The 22,149-nt window shown below is 33.5% G+C and overlaps 2 protein-coding genes across 2 annotated transcripts; both read right to left on the bottom strand.

Annotated features, from left to right (window-relative positions):
• Nucleotides 1-9,566: 9,566 nt before the first annotated feature.
• Nucleotides 9,567-16,586, bottom strand: LOC139486441 (uncharacterized). The gene is made up of 3 exons (XM_071271319.1): nucleotides 16,506-16,586; nucleotides 15,300-15,419; nucleotides 9,567-12,873 (listed from the first exon to the last, which is right to left on the bottom strand). The coding sequence occupies exon 3, from the start codon at nucleotides 12,859-12,861 to the stop codon at nucleotides 10,759-10,761; it is 2,103 nt and encodes a 700-aa protein (XP_071127420.1). The 5' UTR covers nucleotides 12,862-12,873; nucleotides 15,300-15,419; nucleotides 16,506-16,586; the 3' UTR covers nucleotides 9,567-10,758.
• A 2,176-nt stretch (nucleotides 16,587-18,762) lies between these two features.
• LOC139484439 (uncharacterized) lies at nucleotides 18,763-21,212 on the bottom strand. The gene is made up of 2 exons (XM_071268172.1): nucleotides 21,134-21,212; nucleotides 18,763-19,145 (listed from the first exon to the last, which is right to left on the bottom strand). Exons 1-2 carry the CDS (start codon nucleotides 21,210-21,212, stop codon nucleotides 18,763-18,765), a joined length of 462 nt encoding a protein of 153 aa, XP_071124273.1.
• Between the last annotated feature and the right edge of the window lie 937 nt (nucleotides 21,213-22,149).

The following is a 22,149-nucleotide window of genomic DNA, read 5'->3' as shown; positions in this document are numbered from 1 at the left end:
TGTAACCCTGTCCAACCCTTATAGATATTTACATAAAGCTCTCACAGAAGAGAAGATAAATTAATTAATAAGTAACATTCACAAAGATAAAGTTTTCTTCTTTTGAAAATAACAGCTTTAGATACCTACATTGAAATTAGGTCAGAATTTATTTCAAATGAAATATCGATATTTTTCATTTTATAAAATAGTGTGTTACAAGTATAAACAGTCTGATACAGCCTTCATCATGGGATGTATTTTTTACAATATGATACAGTATACACCATTTGAATAAGTAAACATGATGTTCTTCATTATGGAATTTTGAAATGGAATGATTGTGGTGTTAATAGTTGAAAGCAATCTGAATAACCACTATGATTTTTGTTTAAATTGGATCAAGGTAGTACCAATCACCTTGACTTAAATTAATTTTGCTCGTTTAATTTTCAAAAATATTTTACAAAATATTTTCTTTGACCCTTTGAAAAAAAAATTAGAAATTTTTGAACCAACCATTTCATCAGAAAAGTTTCATAACAGCAGTTTGACAAACACTAATTTTTGATCAATGGGAACCTTAACATTTCCTTAACAGGACAACATGATTTAAATGTTTAGCTGATTTTACAGAGTTATCTCCCTGTAGTGTAAGGTACTACCTTAACAAAAAAAATACAAATAAAATCACCAAGTATTTATATAAATTTTTACCAGGTAAGGTATATTGTACATGCCTGACCAATGTAGTTATATTATCAAATAGAGAGTTATAAGTCATTTTTATGAAGCATAATATATTTAATCATGTTAATATTTATATCTATAAAAGTATAATTGTTGCTATGGTATATGTAGTTGGAATGTATGAATCTAGAGAGATACTTCTATGTTAAATGTATTTTTTGTTGGGAGTCGAGGAGAAGTTTTGGTATTAGACTATTGGTTATATTTTGTTTTTAACAGCTCAGAACTAAATTGAAAAATATATGTCTGTTTCTGCTAGACTGATTTTAATATTGGGAAATTTAGTACTAATTTGTTTGGAAATTGAAACATTTTAAATTTTGAATTATAGCTCTTCATTTTTTATATAAGCTTTGGATTTCAAATATTTTGGCCACGAGCATCACTGAAGAGACATGTATTGTCGCAATGCGCATCTGGTGCATGAAAATTGGTACCGTTAATGTTATTAAACCAAGGACAATAGAAATGTATAGCATCATACTCTTATATTTAAGTAAGAATTATCTTAAGATTTAGGAACGACATCAAAAGATCAATGTAAGATAAAAAACTTAATTCAAATAGTTTGGGGGTGGAGGGATTGAACGGCTGCAAGATTTGGTTATCCGACATTGATTTTTACATATATCTATATGGGTCAATCAATTTTTCCCAAATTAAGTTAAGAAGGGGGTGGGGGGATCAGTGAAAAAACTATGTGAATTAAGTTTTTTATCCTTCATTGAACTTTTGATGTCGTCCCTTAATCAAACACATTTCATCCTTTTGATTCAAAGTTTATTGTATAGACAGATATCTTACCTATTTCTAAAGTATCTATACTTAAAAAAAAACAAACTTTTTTTTAGCTCACCTGGCCCGAAGAGCCAAGTGAGCTTTTCCCATCACTTGGCGTCCGTTGTCCGTCGTCCGTCGTCGTCGTCCGTCGTCGTCGTCGTCGTCCGTCGTCGATAACTTTTACAAAAATCTTCTCCTCTGAAACTACTGGGCCAAATTAAACCAAACTTGGCCACAATCATCATTGGGGTATCTAGTTTAAAAAATGTGTGGCGTGACCCGGCCAACCAACCAAGATGGCCGCCATGGCTAAAAATAGAACATAGGGGTAAAATGCAGTTTTTGGCTTATAACTCAAAAACCAAAGCATTTAGAGGAAATCTGACAGGTGTAAAATTGTTTATCAGGTGAAGATCTTTCTGCCCTCAAATTTTCAGATGAATCCGACAACCCGTTGTTGGGTTGCTGCCCCTGAATTGGTAATTTTAGGGATTTTTTGCTGTTTTTGGTTATTATCTTGAATATTATTATAGATAGAGATAAACTGTAAACAGCAGTAATGTTCAGCAAAGTTAGATTTACAAATAAGTCAACAGGACCAAAATGGTCAGTTGACCTCTTTAGGAGTTATTGCCCTTTATCGTCAAATTTTAACCATTTTGTCGTAAATCTTAGTAATCTTTTACAAAAATCTTCTCCTCTGAAACTACTGGGCCAAAATAATCCAAACTTATCCACAATCATCTTTGGGGTATCTAGTTTAAAAAAAGTGTCCGATGACCCGGCCATCCAACCAAGATGGCAGCCATGGCTAAAAATAGAACATAGGGGTAAAATGCAGATTTTGGCTTATAACTCAAAAACTAAAGCATTTAGAGCAAATCGGACAGGGGTTAAATTGTTTATCAGGTCAAGATCTATCTGCCCCGAAATTTTCAGATGAATCAGACAACCCGATGTTGGGTTGCTGCCCCTGAATTGGTAATTTTAAGAAAATTTTGCTGTTTTTGGTTATTGTCTTGAATATTATTATAGATAGAGATAAACTGTAAACAGCAATAATGTTCAGCAAAGTAAGATTTACAAATAAGTCAACATGACCGAAATGGTCAATTGACCCCCTAAGGAGTTATTGTTCTTTATAGTCAATTTTCAACAATTTTTATAAAATTTGTAAATTTTTACTAACATTTTCCACTGAAACTACTGGGCCAAGTTCATTATAGATAGAGATAATTGTAAGCAGCAAGGATGTTCAGTAAAGTAAGATGTACAAACACATCACCATCACCAAAATACAATTTTGTCATGAATCCATCTGCTTCCTTTGTTTAATAGTCACATAGACCAAGGTGAGCGACACAGGCTCTAAAGAGCCTCTAGTTTCTTTGAAAGATTAGTAATTAAAGTTTTTTTTGTTTGAAATGGTAAGAGAAGAAAATAATTATTTGCACAATACATTTCTGTTTTTATCATTTTCTATGTTGTTAGACCAGTCAAACAATTTTTGATGGCTTTGTTTAATATTATGATCTTCTATTGTTATCTTTTATTATATTGTGAAATACCTATTGATTTGAATTTCAACATACACACATTGTTATCATTGTTATTATCTTGTAATGTTTATGACATAATTTTCTTAATTTGCCATGCCAACTCAATAAACTATCAATTTCAAAAGAAGACAAATTTTTGGGAAGATATATATATATAAAGGTTAGGATATTTTTATATCATTAAAAGGCCACTAGCTGTCAAATTAATGTTCAACAACTTGACTCAAATTCTCACAATAGATTTATAACAATGTAAAAAATTTATCCAAATTATAAAAAGTCTAAAATAATCAATTTATAGGGCATGTGTTTGACATTATGTAGCTTCATTTAGTGTGTATTTTAGTCTAGTTGCCATAAAATTAACTATCAAGTTGACCTCAGAAAACCTCCAATGGCCATATAAGGAATATACATATAAATATAATAAAAGAGGTTTGGTCCTTTATTTTCACAACTTTCGAAAAAATACTTCCCTTCTCTTCCGGTACTTCTACAGGAATGTGAAAGAGAGACAACAACCTCACCAAAGAGCAGAAACATGCCTTAACTGCCAACAGGATTTCAACATAGCGAGAAAATGAAGAACCCCGGAGGTGGGTTCAAGTTGCCCCTTCAAAATGTAGATTAGTTCAGTGAATATGGACGTCACACTTAACTACAAAACATGTTAATGAACCAAAATAAGTATACCTGACAGCGTATGGCTATCAGCTAATCCCTGGAATGTAGAACCGGGAACCAGGATAGATCTTAAGCCTCACATAATACGTCTAGCCTATGTATGAAATTTACCCTGTCGACTCAGGTGCACACAGTCTTGGTCTTACATCTGGTCTTGAAGTCATAAAACTTTCGAGTCAATTTTTTGTATTCATACTTCAAAATCAACCAATCAAATTGCGGGATTTCATGTTTGGAGCATGATTTTTGTGCTTAGAGCACTGAGCAAAGTTTTATGACTTCAAGGCCTGATCTCGACCTCATTTCATGGATCGGTTAATAAGGTTAAGTGTTCACGGTCAAGTCAATTTCTCAGATACAATAAGCAATATGTCTACTATATCTAGTGTATGGGATGATTGTAAGTTGTACCAACCAAGATGGCCGCCATGGCTAAAAATAGAACATAGGGGTCAAATGTAGATTTTGGCTTTTAACTCTGAAACCAAAGCATTTAGAGCATATCTGACATTGGGTAAAATTGTCAGGTCCAGATCTATCTGCCCTGAAATTTTCAGACAAATCGTACGACGCGTTGTCGGGTTGCTGCCCCTAAATTAGTAATTTTAAGGAAATTTTGCAGTTTTTGGTTATTATTAGCTCACCTGGCCTAAAAGGTCAAGTGAGCTTTTCCCATCACTTTGCGTCCGGCGTCCGTCGTCGTCCTGCGTCGTTAACTTTTACAAAAATCTTCTCCTCTGAAACTACTGGGCCAAATTGAACCAAACTTTGCCACAGACATCATTGGGATATCTAGTTTAAAAAATGTGTCCGGTGACCTGGCCGACCAACCAAGATGGCCACCATGGCTAAAAATAGAACATAGGGGTAAAATGCAGTTTTTGGCTTATAACTCAAAAACCAAAGCATTTAGAGCAAATCTGACAGGGATTAAATTGTTTATCAGGTCAAGATCTATCTGTCCTGAAATTTTCAAATGAATCGGACAACCTGTTGTTGGGTTGCTGTCCCTGAATTGGTAATTTTAAGGAAATTTTGCTGATTTTGGTTATCTTGAATATTATTATAGATAGAGATAAACTATAAACATCAATAATGTTCAGCAAAGTAAGATCTACAAATAAGTCAACATGACCGAAATGGTCAGTTGACCCCTTTAGGCGTTATTGCCCTTTATAGTCAATTTTTAACCATTTTTCGTAAATCTTACTTATCTTTTACAAAAATCTTCTCCTCTGAAACTAATTGGCCAAATTGAACCAAACTTGGCCACAATGATCATTGGGGTATCTAAATTAAAAAATGTGTCCGGTGACTCGGCCATTGAACCAAGATGGCCGCCATGGCTAAAAATAGAACATAGGGGTCAAATGTAGATTTTGGCTTTTAACTCTGAAACCAAAGCATTTAGAGCATATCTGACATTGGGTAAAATTGTCAGGTCCAGATCTATCTGCCCTGAAATTTTCAGACAAATCGTACGACGCGTTGTCGGGTTGCTGCCCCTAAATTTGTAATTTTAAGGAAATTTTGCAGTTTTTGGTTATTATTAGCTCACCTGGCCTAAAAGGTCAAGTGAGCTTTTCCCATCACTTTGCGTCCGGCGTCCGTCGTCGTCCTGCGTCGTTAACTTTTACAAAAATCTTCTCCTCTGAAACTACTGGGCCAAATTGAACCCAACTTGGCCACAAACATCATTGGGGTATGTAGTTTAAAAAATGTGTCCGGTGACCTGGCCGACCAACCAAGATGGCCGCCATGGCTAAAAATAGAACATAGGGGTAAAATGCAGTTTTTGGCTTATAACTCAAAAACCAAAGCATTTAGAGCAAATCTGACAGGGATTAAATTGTTTATCAGGTCAAGATCTATCTGTCCTGAAATTTTCAGATGAATCGGACAACCTGTTGTTGGGTTGCTGTCCCTGAATTGGTAATTTTAAGGAAATTTTGCTGATTTTGGTTATCTTGAATATTATTATAGATAGAGATAAACTATAAACATCAATAATGTTCAGCAAAGTAAGATCTACAAATAAGTCAACATGACCGAAATGGTCAGTTGACCCCTTTAGGCGTTATTGCCCTTTATAGTCAATTTTTAACCATTTTTCGTAAATCTTACTTATCTTTTACAAAAATCTTCTCCTCTGAAACTAATTGGCCAAATTGAACCAAACTTGGCCACAATCATCATTGGGGTATCTAAATTAAAAAATCTCTCCGGTGACTCGGCCATCGAACCAAGATGGCCGCCATGGCTAAAAATAGAACATAGGGGTCAAATGTAGATTTTGGCTTTTAACTCTGAAACCAAAGCATTTAGAGCATATCTGACATTGGGTAAAATTGTCAGGTCCAGATCTATTTGCCCTGAAATTTTCAGACAAATCGTACGACGCGTTGTCGGGTTGCTGCCCCTAAATTAGTAATTTTAAGGAAATTTTGCAGTTTTTGGTTATTATTAGCTCACCTGGCCTAAAAGGTCAAGTGAGCTTTTCCCATCACTTTGCGTCCGGCGTCCGTCGTCGTCCTGCGTCGTTAACTTTTACAAAAATCTTCTCCTCTGAAACTACTGGGCCAAATTGAACCCAACTTGGCCACAAACATCATTGGGGTATGTAGTTTAAAAAATGTGTCCGGTGACCTGGCCGACCAACCAAGATGGCCGCCATGGCTAAAAATAGAACATAGGGGTAAAATGCAGTTTTTGGCTTTTAACTCAAAAACCAAAGCATTTAGAGCAAATCTGACAGGGATTAAATTGTTTATCAGGTCAAGATCTATCTGTCCTGAAATTTTCAGATGAATCGGACAACCTGTTGTTGGGTTGCTGTCCCTGAATTGGTAATTTTAAGGAAATTTTGCTGATTTTGGTTATCTTGAATATTATTATAGATAGAGATAAACTATAAACATCAATAATGTTCAGCAAAGTAAGATCTACAAATAAGTCAACATGACCGAAATGGTCAGTTGACCCCTTTAGGCGTTATTGCCCTTTATAGTCAATTTTTAACCATTTTTCGTAAATCTTACTTATCTTTTACAAAAATCTTCTCCTCTGAAACTAATTGGCCAAATTGAACCAAACTTGGCCACAATCATCATTGGGGTATCTAAATTAAAAAATTTGTCCGGTGACTCGGCCATCGAACCAAGATGGCCGCCATGGCTAAAAATAGAACATAAGGGTCAAATGTAGATTTTGGCTTTTAACTCTGAAACCAAAGCATTTAGAGCATATCTGACATTGGGTAAAATTGTCTATTAGGTCCAGATCTATCTGTCTGAAATTTTCAGACAAATCGTACGACGCGTTGTCGGGTTGCTGCCCCTAAATTAGTAATTTTAAGGAAATTTTGCAGTTTTTGGTTATTATTAGCTAACCTGGCCGAAAAGGTCAAGTGAGCTTTTCCCATCACTTTGCGTCCGGCGTCCGTCGTCGTCCTGCGTCGTTAACTTTTACAAAAATCTTCTCCTCTGAAACTACAGGGCCAAATTGAACCAAACTTGGCCACAAACATCATTGGGGTATCTAGTTTAAAAAATGTGTCCGGTGACCTGGCCGACCAACCAAGATGGCCGCCATGGCTAAAAATAGAACATAGGGGTAAAATGCAGTTTTTGGCTTATAACTCAAAAACCAAAGCATTTAGAGCAAATCTGACAGGATAAAATTGTGTATCAGGTCAAGATGTATCTGTCCTGAAATTTTCGGATGAATCGGACAACCTGTTGTTGGGTTGCTGTCCCTGAATTGGTAATTTTAAGGAAATTTTTCAGTTTTTGCTTATTTATATTATCTTGAATATTATTATAGATAGAGATTAACTGTAAACAGCAATAATGTTCAGCAAAGTAAGATCTACAAATAAGTCAGCATGACAAAAATTGTCAATTGACCCATTAAGGAGTTATTGCCCTTTATAGTAAATTTTTAACCATTTTTCTAGAATTGTAGTATACTTTTAAAAAATCTCCTCTGAAACTACTGGGCCAAATTTAACCAAACTTGGCCACAATCATCATTTGGGTATCTAGTTTTAAAAATGTGTGGTGTGACCCTGCCATCTAGCGGGACGGCTATAGTGCAGGCGATTTAGTGTCACGATATCTCAGTAGCATGGGTTCGAATTCCGGTGAGGGAAGAACAAAAAAAATTTGCGAAAGCAAAGGACGATGTATGATAAGAGTCATTTTTGGCCCCCTCTCAGAACCTGTTCATATTTATACCATCAATAGCCCTTGGGCAGGTAATGAAAAAAATACTAACTTTTAGTTGTTCCTGTGACTGATTGGTTGCCTAGCAACCAATTTCTGAATTAAAACTTGCATTGTCTGTTTTTCGTCAAAAAATCTCTTTTTTAATGATTTTTGATGGTTTATTAAGTTAAACTATATTATATTGATAATCTGTTTAAAGTTTTTTTATTCTTTCAACAAAGAAAATGAATGTATTATGCATAGCAACTACAGAACACAGATAATTTTGCTTAGCAACCACACTATTACGGGCATGTAATGTCTGTATTTGCACAAACAAGCTACATTAGGTGTATGACAACAGCATAGTACTAATACAAACAAGCTAGTTTGTTCCATGCATCACTTTCAGACTTGAAATTTGCTTAGAAACTACCTAGCAACAAGGATTTTGCATAGCAACCGAACTATTTTTGGCATTTCACGTATGTAGTTGCACATACCACAAAACCACAAATAAATAGTTAATACCTACTGGCTAGATTTTCAAATGCATTTGTATTAACAAAGGTATTTCCAAAAAAATCTACCTAGCAACGTGTATTTTCCATAGCAACCATACTATTTCAGGCATTTAACGTATGTTGTTGTATACATAACATTCATTTGGTGCTTGACAACATATTATTCATACAGACAAGCTAGTTTGTTCCTTTCATAAGTTTCAGACTGGTATTTTGCTCAAAAACTACCTAGCAACATGTATTTTACATAGCAACCATACTATTTCAATAAATAAGATATGTATTTGCACATACACTTTTCATGGCATGACAACAACAAAATGTTTCTTCTTTCAAGCTTCGGTTTCCTATGCATCAGTTTTAAATATTATTTAAGTTCTTTGACCTAAAACTACCTTGCAATGTCAATTTTGCATGGTAACCATTTTTTTTGAAAAAATGTTACATTTGTGTATAAAAATTATATGATTGATTTTGACAAATCAATGTTTTTTTCATATATATATATATAAGCTGCAGTATTTTTCTTAATGTAGCTGCATAACAATATGTGTATCTTATGATTTCTTCAGTATATACTCTTTTTTAACAATCACAACAGGTTAAACATTAAGTGCATTGGTTGCAAATGGAGCTTAATTGTATGCATAGTTCCATAATTGCATTTCTTCTGTGTGTTATGGGTTTCTTTTCAGATGAGTTGGGTAACGTGGCTGTCTTTTTTACATTTCTGCATTATTTTTGTTTGAAAATTGACAGGTGTTCATTGTTTCTACTTTGTTAATCAAACTCACAATATGAAACTTCAAACCTTCAGTCAACTGTTTTTGCTGAATGTCAATAAGATTTTTTTTCTGTTCATTCTTCAAGGGATCATTTTTGTTTATACACAAATTCTTTAGAATAAATAAAAGGTCACATTTTCTGTGTATCCAGTTGACAACACGTACTCTGTTGATTTAAAAATGTAGTATTTTACCTCTCTTCCATTACACATTTTTTTTAGAAGAAGATTTTTTTGTGTCATCCTATGAAATCTGTTTACCATGCAGTTATAATTTGGTACTAAAGAAAACAACCAAATCTTTAAAAAAACAAATATCCTTTTATTCATACATACTATTATTGAAATGCAATAAAATAAAATATTATAATACCAGGGAAATGAGTTTGTCTGTCTGTCTTCCTGTCTATACATCTCACTAGTAAGTTAAAGGGATTTGAACTACATGCACAAACACACACATGACACATCTCTTTTTGCTTTCTTTTTTTGTAAATATCTCTATTTCCAATATTACCATTGAAAAAGATGTATTTAATCAAATAAGTGCAGATAAACATGCTCACACACACACACACATTTTCTCTCTTTTTATCTTTTGCTCTCACTCTCTCTGTTTCCTTCTCTCTTTCAAATAGAATTTCATCAATGTAAAATATGTATTTCAAGTCGATTTTTTTTGTATATATAGTATTTCATTGCAGAATGAAAAAATAAACAAGATCAACTGAATCATACTCAAGCATTAAAAAATACTACCTCTCCTAAGTAAATGAACATCATTAACATACACACATACACACTTACACACAAATATAAACAAACAAAATTATTAAAATTACTTAATGGTAAACAAGCAAAATCAAACTTAATCTTATGTGACAAAGACTTTGTTTTGAATGGAATGTCATAAATCCAGCCAATGATTTTTTTTGAATTTTTGTAGCGACTAGAGATATTGTCTAAATATGTGCAAATCCAAAGAAAAATATTATAACTATTTGTCTCAGGACGATTTATGGAAAAATATACTAGGCAATGAATAGATGCAGTTATTAGATGAAAAAAAATGTCTATTCTGAATGAGTTCAAAATTTTGAACCATATTAAAGCTCTTATAAATCCTACATTTGACATATTTAAAAAAAGTATTTTGGTTTTTCAAGAAAATATACTAAATAAAAAACATTAGCTGCCTGTATCTACTATTCAAATTGCCTGTTACAAATTGATTTTATAAGAAATAGCATTTACTATTTAATTATTCAGGTTAAATTGTTCACCATTTGTAATATTAACTAGATTGTTATATATTAGGATTTCACAATTTAAAGGCAATTAATTGATTTTATGATGTCCTAAATCATAAATATATATAAACAGATAATTATCAGACAATATGAACTTCAAGCAATTAAATATATAAAAACAAATAAAATTCATCTATTTACTAATTAATGTTCATGAGGTTATACTGATAAGGAAACTATTGTCTACTCTTCAATACCAGCAGCTGATGTTGAGTGATTATCTGACAGTGTACCAGTATGTGCATATGAAATGGAGGTATTTCCTGATAAACGTGATGGCTTGAGACTTTTCATGTGCCGCTCTAGTCCCAAATACCACAGCACACTTGCCACATGTGCACAGCATCCCACCATCCGAGCCCCAACTTTGCATGTGCAGTACCATCCATTTACAGGCTTCTGTGTGACCTCACTTGATCGATCATTATAGTCAATCCATAATGTATGGATTGTGGATTTGGAATGTCTTGATTGTATTTTTACTTGCAGAAGAGTTTCAGAATCTTTGCAAAGTAAAAGTTCATAATTTCCGGATTCAGAGAGATGTTCCCTTGTGTATCCTGGTGCCTGTTTTAGCTGGTAGATACCTAATGTGATATCCCTTAACATTTCCTCTGTCAGCTTTGGGAAATTTTCAAGTACTGTGCCAGAAGCATTAATTGGTAGGTATACTGTTCTCCGTCTTATCAGGTTGTTCTCTTCTACATAAGTTTGCAGACTGTTCTCTAAGACTGAGCGGTCAAGCATCTTCTTTGCTACCTCTTCATTTTCAGGGTTGGAGACAAGGGGTCGTTTGTATTTATTTAGTATACCACCAGTAATTTTTACTAAATCACCAATACTGGATATCATTGTATTTGGAACCACCTTTTCAAAAAAATGAAATTGTTTTAATCTGGCATTCGTGCTTTCAACAACCCAGCGACATTTGGTTACCAAGCGCGTTAGATTAGCTTCATTCGTGGTCAACTGTTTTTTTCCTTTTACTATACAAACAGGCATCTTAACCATATACCCCTGATCCTCTAAGTATTGAACTGCATCCCTGAAACCCCTATCTACAATGCAGATATCATCATCTTTTAACCATGCTGTTATGTTCTCTAAGTTGTTTGTTATTGCATGTTTAGTTATGGACGCATCGTTATTGTGACCATCTGCAAAGTAAGGCCCCAAGATTGACAGAATATAGCCATCTGTCCCTACAACAATCATGGGTTTGACCAATGGGCGGTGTTTGTGCATACTGTAAGACATTCTTTGAAAATGGTAATCGCTACTTTTTTGAATGAAAATGTATGTGCCGTCCAGGACGATCACAGCTTGTCTTGGATCTGTCGTGAATAGTTGCTTAGCTACTGGTGTTGTATGCTTTTTTACAAAATCTTCGTGACTTATATGTTGAAAGCCTAGTGTATGTGGAACAAAGGTTTCCATTAATGTTCTTCTTGCTGCATGTATAATTCTCTGTACCTGAGATGTTTTCAACCCAAAAACTGTTCCCAGAATTTTGTTTGACAACCCGACACGGAGTTTGGTAAGAAATACTCCCAGACAAGTCCTTACTGACCTTACTCCAGAACTCCTAACAGTTGACATGTATCCGAGTAAATCACAAAACTGCTCCTTACTCAGTCCTGTTAAGTCATTATAATTTTCTTCCGTCATAAGTGCAGGTATATCAAAATTTAAACGTGAAGATGTCATTTTCATTATTGTTCTTAAATCATTTAAGAGACCTGTTATGTCAGTACGAGAGAAGTACTCATGTTGTTTTGATGACTGTAGAACATCTAATGCTTGTATTTTAAAAAACCTGCTTTCCATATGTATTTTACAACATCGACTTTTTTGGTTAATGAAAATTCCTTTTTCAATAAATGATTGAGTTCTGGCTTCTGATGTTATTGTTACCAGACGATGCCTAGTGTTTCCTTCTTTCTTACATACAATGCAGTACCTGTGTGTTTTTGGTGCAGATTTAATTTCTAGCCTTATTGACTTTGGTGATGTGAAAACATTAGCTGCACATGCTCCAAGAATATGTTCCACATTGTTTTCCAAAGAATTGTTTGTCTCAATGGAGCGAGATCTAATTGTTTTATTGCAGTTTTTTACTTGTTTATAAAGTTTTGCGGTACAAGATGCACATAACCTGTCTGTATCTTTGACACATCTCTGCAATTTTTCTGTAAGGAATGTCTTCAATACACCACTGAAGCAGCGTCTTCTGTTATTTAGCTGGCATCTTTTCTTACAAAGACAGCAATTGATAGACTTTGTCATCTTGTAAAAATACTGGAATGAAAAAAAAAAAAAAAAATTAACACTGTGAAATTGGACCTAAAGAACAAAAATCAAACTATAGTGAAATTTTGGACCCTTTGGACCTTAATGTAGACCAATTTAAAAAAGAACCAAAAAATCAAGCTTAGTGTTATTTTGGAGCCTTTGAATCTTAATGTACAACAATTTGAAAAAAATAACAAACTAATTAAACCAGATGCTTCAAAGGGCACAGCTTTATACGACAGCAGAGGTCAAATTCTGAACAGTTTGGGCAAGTATGAACACAACATTCAAGCTTGATACAGCTCTGAATATGGATTGTGATCAAACAGTTGACACAGTAAAGGTTTCTGACACAGAATAAATATAGTCTGATAATGTGGTCTGATGAACTACAAAATATTTGTTTTACATATTATGGTCCATCATCCAAAATCTAAATACATGGCCATGGATTGATTCAGAATATTAAAGAATAACAAGAATAACATTTTTGATGAAATCAAACAAAGTTTAATATTGGACCCTTTTGACCTCAATGTGGACCTGTTTGATATTTAACTGGGCAAAAAAAAATCAAAAATCTAAATACATGGTAAGATTAAGTATACCAAAGAACCCCTAATATTCAAATTTTGTTGAAATCAACCCAAGTTAAATTTTGGACCCCAATTTGGAAAACTTGAAAACTGGGCCCATAATCAAAAATCTAAATAGATGTTAAGATTCAGCATATCAAAAAACACCAAGATTTAATTTTAGACCCTTTGGAACTTTAGTAATGTAGACTAATTAGAAAATGGGACCAGAAACTCAAAATCTAGCACAGATAGCATATCGAAGAACCCCAATAATTCTATTTTTGATGAAATCAAACACAGTTTTATTTGGGATCCTTTTCACCTCACTGCGGTCCAACTTGATAATAGGCCCAAAAAATCTAAAATCTATAAAATACATGGTTAGATTAAGCATATCAAAGATCCCCATATGTTCAACTTTTGTTGAAATCAAACAAAGTTTGATTTTGCTCCATTTGGACCGACTTGAAAACTGGGCAAAAAAAAAAAAACTAAATTCCTGTTTAGATTCAGCTTATCAATTAATCCTAAGAATTAATTGTTGGTTAAAATCAAACTAAGTTATATTTGGGACCCTTTGGACCTTAATGTAGACCAATTTGAAAATGGGACCCAAAATTAAAAATCTAAATACATGGTAAGAATAGACATATCAAAGAACCTGGATAATTCAATTTTTGTTTAGATTAAACAAAGTTTATTTTTTTTATCCTTCAGACCTCATGTGGACCAATTTTAAAAGGGGGCTCTAAATCCAAAAACTTTTGTTCACAGTTACATTCAGCATAATTAAGAATGCAAAGAATTCAAGAATAAGACATCATTGAAATTGGCAAAGAAATAAGCAATCTATACACATTTTGGCCCCTATATATTATGTTTGAATTTCCCCAATATATTTGGATTACCTCCCTTAAGCTGCTTTTAAATTGTCAAAATTGACATTTAACCAAGAACCCTTATGTTTCTACCTTTTAGTTCTTAATTCCTTTACAGTTATGGACATAAGTCACATAACCCCTGAAATTAATCCTGCCCATTTATTTTGGTATGGAACCTTGTGTTATAATTTCAGAAAGATCCATACACTTACATACAAGTTATTGTCTGGGAACTAGAAAATGCTTACTTGGACACCTTTATAGGCACTTAATTCCTAAACTGTTGGGTCCATAACCCCACAATCTTGAGTTTAAAATTCATAGAGATTCATTTACTAAAACTATGGTTATTATCTGAAAACAAAGAGTCTTCCAACAAGAATGACAACAACGTGATACCAATATTTGACTGCAATAAATTTTTGCGGTTGCATAAAGATTAGAACAGATCTTATATTCAATAATCTGATCAAGCATCACAGAGATATATCTATTTAAAACCAATTTATTTATTTGTTGTGTTATACAAGGTTAATCTGTGGTCTGTTTATGTAGTGCATATATGTGTTTCTGGTTTTATATAGATAAGACAGTTGGTTTTCCCATTTAATGGTTTTACTCTAGTAATTTTTGGGGCCCTTTACAGCTTGCTATTTGATATGAGCCAAGGTGCCGTGGTAAAGGCTGTACCTTGACCTATAATGGTTTACTTTCATAAATTGTTACTTGGATGAAGAGTTGTTCGAGGTGGATTTAGGGGGGATGCCCTTTTTGGGAAAAAAATTGGTTGCTTATATAGGGAATCACTGAAGCATGACTGGAGCGGGCCCCTCTTTGGTCAGTTAGTGGGCCCCCACTTATGAAAATTTCTGGATCAGCCACTGGTTGTTTCATTGGCACTCATACGACAACTTCAAATATTTATTATCCGAATTCTGAATTTTCTAGTAAAAAACATTTAACAAATACTTACTGTGAGATATGCATTAATTTGTTTATATACTGTTCAACATCAGACATATATATATATAGGTGTTCTGTAAACATTATAGCAAAATCAACATTCATGGTACAATGCATCTGTGGCGAAAATCTGAAAAGGAAAAATAAATATTTTGCAATTTAAAAAAAACCAAAGATTTTACAACAAGGGTAGAAAATGTAAGAGTGCAAATGTAATGAATTAAAAAATAAATAAATGTTATAATTGACATAAATATGTGCATGATGTTTGACTTAAAATACAATCTATATAAATTAAATACATAAGTGGTTTTAATATATTTTCAAACTTTTTATTTAGGAGATAACTGTATTGTATTTTAAGCTCCGACGGCATCAATTGGGGATTTGATGGTCGCAAATCAAGTTTACTGGCGACGCGTTAGTAATTGATGCCGTCGGAGCTTAAAATACAATATTGTTATCTCCATTCTAATGAAACTGACAGAAAATAACGTTAAAACATGTATTTAAAATCTGTCATATGCCGTCTGCGCTTGCGCGTACGTCCCATAGCATCAATTGTCAATTGATGCCATGTAAGAAAGTGACGTTATCCAATCAAAATGAACGTTACAAACGTTGTTGCATTAGAATATGTATTGATTAATTGTTATTTGCTTTATGCTGCATTTAAGTTCAAAAATGCTATATCGCAGTGATTTTATTATGATTATACAGAATATTTTATATTTAATGATATTATGCTGCTGATAAACTTGTGCATAGTGTTTTACTTCAGCAGCAAATATATCATGCTTATTGGGATGAGAATATTTTAATGAAACACAAAGTGTAACGAGGGTTCTGACAGATCAGCACTTATTTTTTAATTTTGAGGGGCTTTATAGGGGGGTTCAAGAAGAGTTGGAGTTTCAAATTACTTATCTTTAATAATTACTTTTGCTTATAATTTTGTTGTACATGTACTAGTTGGTTTTTTTTTATTATGAAAATTTTTAAAGTTTGTTCTCAATTCAATAAAGATCTGAAGAAGATATCATGTCTAATACCTTCAACAACAGACTCACCACTTTCAAATGATGACCCCACTGCCCCTGTCCAATGTATGTACAAACATACATGTTCAAGGTTCTTTCGATTGTTGTGAATGAATTAGTTTTGCAAGTTTTAATATTATAGTCTCCTACTGAAAATAAAAATAGCAAATACTTACAGCTACAATTCATCTTTCATGCATTTCTTAATTCATTTCCTGACTTAATTATTTTGTTGTCTTTTTATCCACACTAAAAACAGATCTAATTAGTTATCAAATGTACCAGGATTATAATTTAGTACGCCAGACGCGCGTTTCGTCTACATAAGACTCATCAGCGACGCTCATATCAAAATATTTATATGCTAAACAATTACAAAGTTGAAGAGCATTGAGGATCCAAAATTCCAAAAAGTTGTGCCAAATACGGCTAAGGAAATCTATGCCTGGAATAAGAAAATCCTTAGTTTTTCGAAAAAATTAAACTTTTGTAAACAGGAAATTTATAAAACAAAATGACCACATTATTTATATTCATGTCAACATTGATGGGTTGATGTTTAGACGAGTTGTATATACATAATGTACACAGCCATGTATCACCATCATTGCTGGTGATCCGATGGATAAATCTGTTGTAGAGTTGTCACTGACTCAGACGTACTTATAAATATAATTATTTTCTGTGACTGTATCTTGTATTTATTTTTAGGATCCTTTACTATAGATAATTGAGCTGATCTGTAACAATAAAATCTCCATGCCTTATATAGCATGTACTGTAGTACGACGCTAGATTAAAACTGACGAGGAAAGGTAAAACACGGCCACCGAAAGCTTTATTTTTCTGAAGCCCAGGTGGTCGTGTGGTCGATTTGGTGTCACGATATCTCAGTAGCATGGGTTCGAATACCGGCGAGGGAAGAACAAAAAAAATTTGCGAAAGCAAATTTACAGATCCATCATTGTTGGGTTGATGTTTAGACGAGTTGTATATACATAATGTACACAGCCATGTATCACCATCATTGCTGGTGATCCGATGAATAAATCTGTTGTAGAGTTGTCACTGACTCAGACGTACTTATAAATATAATTATTTTCTGTGACAGTATCTTGCATTTATTTGTAGGATCCTTTACTATAGATAATTGAGCTAATCTGTAACAATAAAATCTCCATGCCTTATATACCATGTACTGTAGTACGACGCTAGATTAAAACTGACGAGGAAAGGTAACACACGACCACCGAAAGCTTTATTTTTGTGAAGCCCAGGTGGTCGTGTGGTCTAGCGGGACGGCTATAGTGCAGGCGATTTGGTGTCACGATATCTCAGTGGCAGGGGTTCGAATCCCGGCGAGGGAAGAACAAAAAAATTTGCGAAAGCAAATTTACAGATCTAACATTGTTGGGTTGATGTTTAGACGAGTTGTATATATATATATATACAAATCTAAATTGAAAACTACGTTCAAACCTATGATTGCGTTGGATAAAAACTGCAATTTTTATACGTGTGCATGTAAATCAAATTTCGTTGTAGAAGTGTCTAAATACAGCCCAAACAACATTTTCCAAAAGAACAAAATAGTGAAAAAGTATATTTAAACAAAACGCATTTGACTTACAGGTCGAACAACTGATGTTCATTAACCCTGTTGATTACCATTGGCGATTGCCGAATAAAATTGATCACAAGATGTAACAAAATGGATCTTAATATGAATTTAATACTAAACAGAAAACAATAAATTTGTGGCCAAGATGTTATGCCACAAACACGAGGTGTCATTATTTTGTTTGTACACAAGATCCGGATTTCGACAATAAATGTCTCTTCAGTGATGTTAGGGATCAAAACTATATATATCATTATCCGAGTTGTTATCTTATCAATCTTATTAATAACTATGTAAAGTATCATTTACATAACATTAATATACAATGTACATTACACATCTGATATCTTTTTTATTCCAAATCAAATAATCAAAGTTCAAATTTAATGTATGATTTGCTAACAATCATATTCAGAATGAAATAGTTAATTTTTCTACGATCATATGACGTCTCGTCAACAGGGAGTGGGCCGTTCTAATCTTGAAAAGTGTGATTAGAATGGAGATAACTGTCTTGAATTTGAAACTTGGCCTTCGTTAAACTTGATTTCTCTCTGCCAATTATCTGTTTATATTTGGGACATACAAATATACCTTTTCCAATGTCCAGACCTTAAATGTAATACAGATATCTAAAACAATTACATATATACATATAGATATATACTGTTTATTCCGATGTCACTTGACTTATATTAATTCTTTTTATACAGGCAATTTGTGATGAATTATATTGGTTTTGCAGTTATTAAATCATCACTTTAACATGTAGTGTAAACGTCAAACAAATACAAAATCATGTTTAAACTATGTCATTTTACTTTTACAATTGTAAAACTTGAGTCAAGTCCATTGTTGATCTGTAAAACACTCGTTTGTACCCACAAGCTGTCATCGATTTGGAGTTGTCTAGCTATAACAACGGTGCCAGTGTGCCACCAACCCGCGCTGTGAGCGCCAATGTACGTTGATGATATGACCTTTCCATTAAGATATATGTAGAACCTAGCACCACTAGTATAGGACATAATCGACACTGAAACCATATATATTCCACTTTTCTCGCATACAAACTTTCCAGTGTTTTTTAAGGTCGACAAGTTGCTTATTCCAACGCTGGATTGATCAACAACAAACTTCAAGACAGAACCACTGCTTACTACTTCACTTCTTGGATAAGAGGCTGTCATCACAACTGAAATATATTTAATGATTTATCATATGCGTACATAACTTGTGATTGGATACCAACGCAGAGATAACAGTATAAATTCAGGAAACTGCCATGCCAGGGTATTTATGACGTTTTATCCCTAATTGTTGGAACCTCAAAAACTTCATCACAACACTGATTAGTATTTGACATACTAAAGCTAAAGCTGTATAGAAAACTAAGAAATGTCAGAGGATGAATGAGGAAAAATAATGACGTGCATTCAATAATACATTTTTAATAAAAAATAACGCAAATTATACTTTAAATTCTTAAACCCAATGTTAAAAGTGTTGTTACAAATTATTACATACACGAAAAATTAGTTTCACATCAACTTCATGTTTCAACAGGTTGGGGTTTTCAATATATGTGTTGTAAAATACACTCACCGGTCATACAAACAAAAACATGAAATTTATAAACTTTATTGAAAACATTTTCTTAACGGAAAAAAATCTCAAGATAACAAAGGTGCATTTAAATGGATTTCTAAAAATATTAAGAAACAATAAACATGTAATGAATATATATGCTGCATTGTGTAATGCAAATAGGTCTATCTGCACTGTAAAAACAAGTAAGACATGGGTAATCCGTAATATATGCGAAATGCAGGTCTTAGACATGGCAATACTGTGACATTCACGGTTAAAGGGTTATATTCCGTTCGCCTTTGGCTCAGGAGATATAAACTCTAAGCCGGGAATGTCACTGTATATACCATGTCTGAGATATGAACAACATATAATATAGCCGATAGTCCAAAAAAAAAGACGGGTGGACCAAAATTATGCTGTATCTTTCAGTGTGAAACATTATGAATAAAAGATCTAACAAAGCAGTTGGACGTAATGTGGATCGCCAGTCATTCAAGTTTCATCTCAGAAACATCCCTTTCCGCATTCCATTTCCCATTTGACTGTCACTTATCTTGAATTTTTGTCCAGCGGTAAAAATCTTTAAAAAAATTTCCACATTTTGTGTTGTTGTGAATATGACAGTGACTAAACTTTGACTTCATCTTGAACATGTTGAAGAAATAAATACTCAGTAATTATAGAAACCTAAACAGACCGTATTTATTTTTTGCAAAAGGCATTTTTGAAATAATTTGAAAATGCTCTTGCCTTTTATGAAAATAACAAGGAATATGTATTTTATGTCTAGTACCGATAGTTTATTATTAAAGTTTGTAAACTGAAGTTACAACATAGAAATAACACACTTTTTCAGTCATGAATATAACGTAAAGTGACACAACATGCAAAAATTGTATTAACCCGGCCACATATTAATAATTACCAACTTTTGATTTTACAAGCTTCAAAATATGGGTAAAATATGGATTTCTACGCCGTAGCGCAGTGATCCCTGTCATGTGAAAATAAGGAATTACATTCTTCAAAAGGTATAAAGGTGAACAACCGGATTGTAGATTACATATAAAGTTTCAACATTTGTTGCTGTTATTTTGACAAATAATGATATAAATCATTTTGGTTTACAGATAACATAGAATTGAAAGATTGCTGGTTTTATCTAACTGTGATAACATTTACAAAAAAGAGCAAAAGATACTAGAGGGACATTCGAACTCGTAGATCGAAAATAAACTGACAACGCCATGGCGAAAAAAGAAAAAAAGACAATTGCAGTAAACAAGACACAACAAAGAAAACTTAAGACTTAACAACACGATCCCTACCAAACACTACGTGTGCTCAGGAAAGATAAGCAGATCGCGCTCCACATGTGGCATCCGTCGTGTTGCTCATGTAACAAAGATTCCGTACATATTCTAATTTTCATAAGTATATCATGTATATTCCCCTTATTTCTCTGAATGAAAACTTCACATACGAACGTGAGGATAATCAAAACATGCAAACAAATAATTATAATGTATAATGTAATGTCACGTGCCGAGAAATACCATTATTCAAAGTAGTGACTTTTAATCAACTCACCTTGTTCAGCATTACTTTCGATCTGTTGCTGTAGCAAATGAAAAGACTCGTTTCCCTGCATTTTGATGTCACCAATCATTGTTCCAATACTAGAAAATTTCATGTAAACCGTGGTCTGAATGGTATTCAATTGAGAGAGTATATTGCTTTCAAAAGAGGATAATATATTCGATTGATTATTCATAAGTTCAATAAATCTTCTATTCATATTGTTTTCAAGGTCAGTCGATTTGCCTTTTAAATCCACTGTCATATTATACAAGGCAAGAAAATCCTGACTCCGAGCTTGCTCTTTCATGCTTAGAAAATGGGTTGTAGTGGCTAATGATTGCACAGACTTTTGTAGAGATGACATGTCAAGCAACGGCCTAATGTTTTGTAGATGTTTCAAGTCAGTCATATTTTTACTTCATTGGTCAGTAGTATTCTTCAATATTTCTAACTTTGCAGTGTTCATGTGACAGTGCGAATCAATGTTTTTAGCTAGTCCTTCGTATGCTCGTGTTTTGTTTTTTAAAACAATTAACTCCTTATCGACTGAGTTATATTTGTCTTGAAGCAAACTTTTTTCACGCTTTAATTGTTCGAAACTGGTCAGTAATGCAATGTTATTCTGCTCGAGTGCTGTATACTTTTGTTCCAAGAGAATAAGATCCTGTTTTGTTTCATTTAATTGTCCGTCTTCTCGTAGACTACGTTCAAGAGCTTCGAATCTTAGTTGTAATTGTGATGTTAAAAGAGCAAGGCTTTTGTCCATATCATGACGAAGCTGTACATATTTTTGTAAGTTCTGTTCCGTTTCTTGTTGAAGCAACTTTTTTTCATCGTAAAATTCTGACACTGTCAGGTACTGCTTGGCTGTTCCAGTTTGTCCAGTTCCGGGCTTTGGTGAATCAAGCAGAAATCCATGAACAACGGAAACAGCTAGTAACAGTAACAACCACATCTTTACTGGTTAATGAACAACTAAATAAATCATCTGCTTATCAACTGTACAAAGGTCTATTTATATTAAA

The sequence above is a fragment of the Mytilus edulis genome, chromosome 8 (genome assembly GCF_963676685.1).
Source record: "Mytilus edulis chromosome 8, xbMytEdul2.2, whole genome shotgun sequence".
NCBI lineage: Eukaryota > Metazoa > Mollusca > Bivalvia > Mytilida > Mytilidae > Mytilus > Mytilus edulis.
The sequence above is the reverse complement of the archived record's forward strand: the minus strand, read 5'-3'. Positions and strand labels throughout refer to the sequence as shown.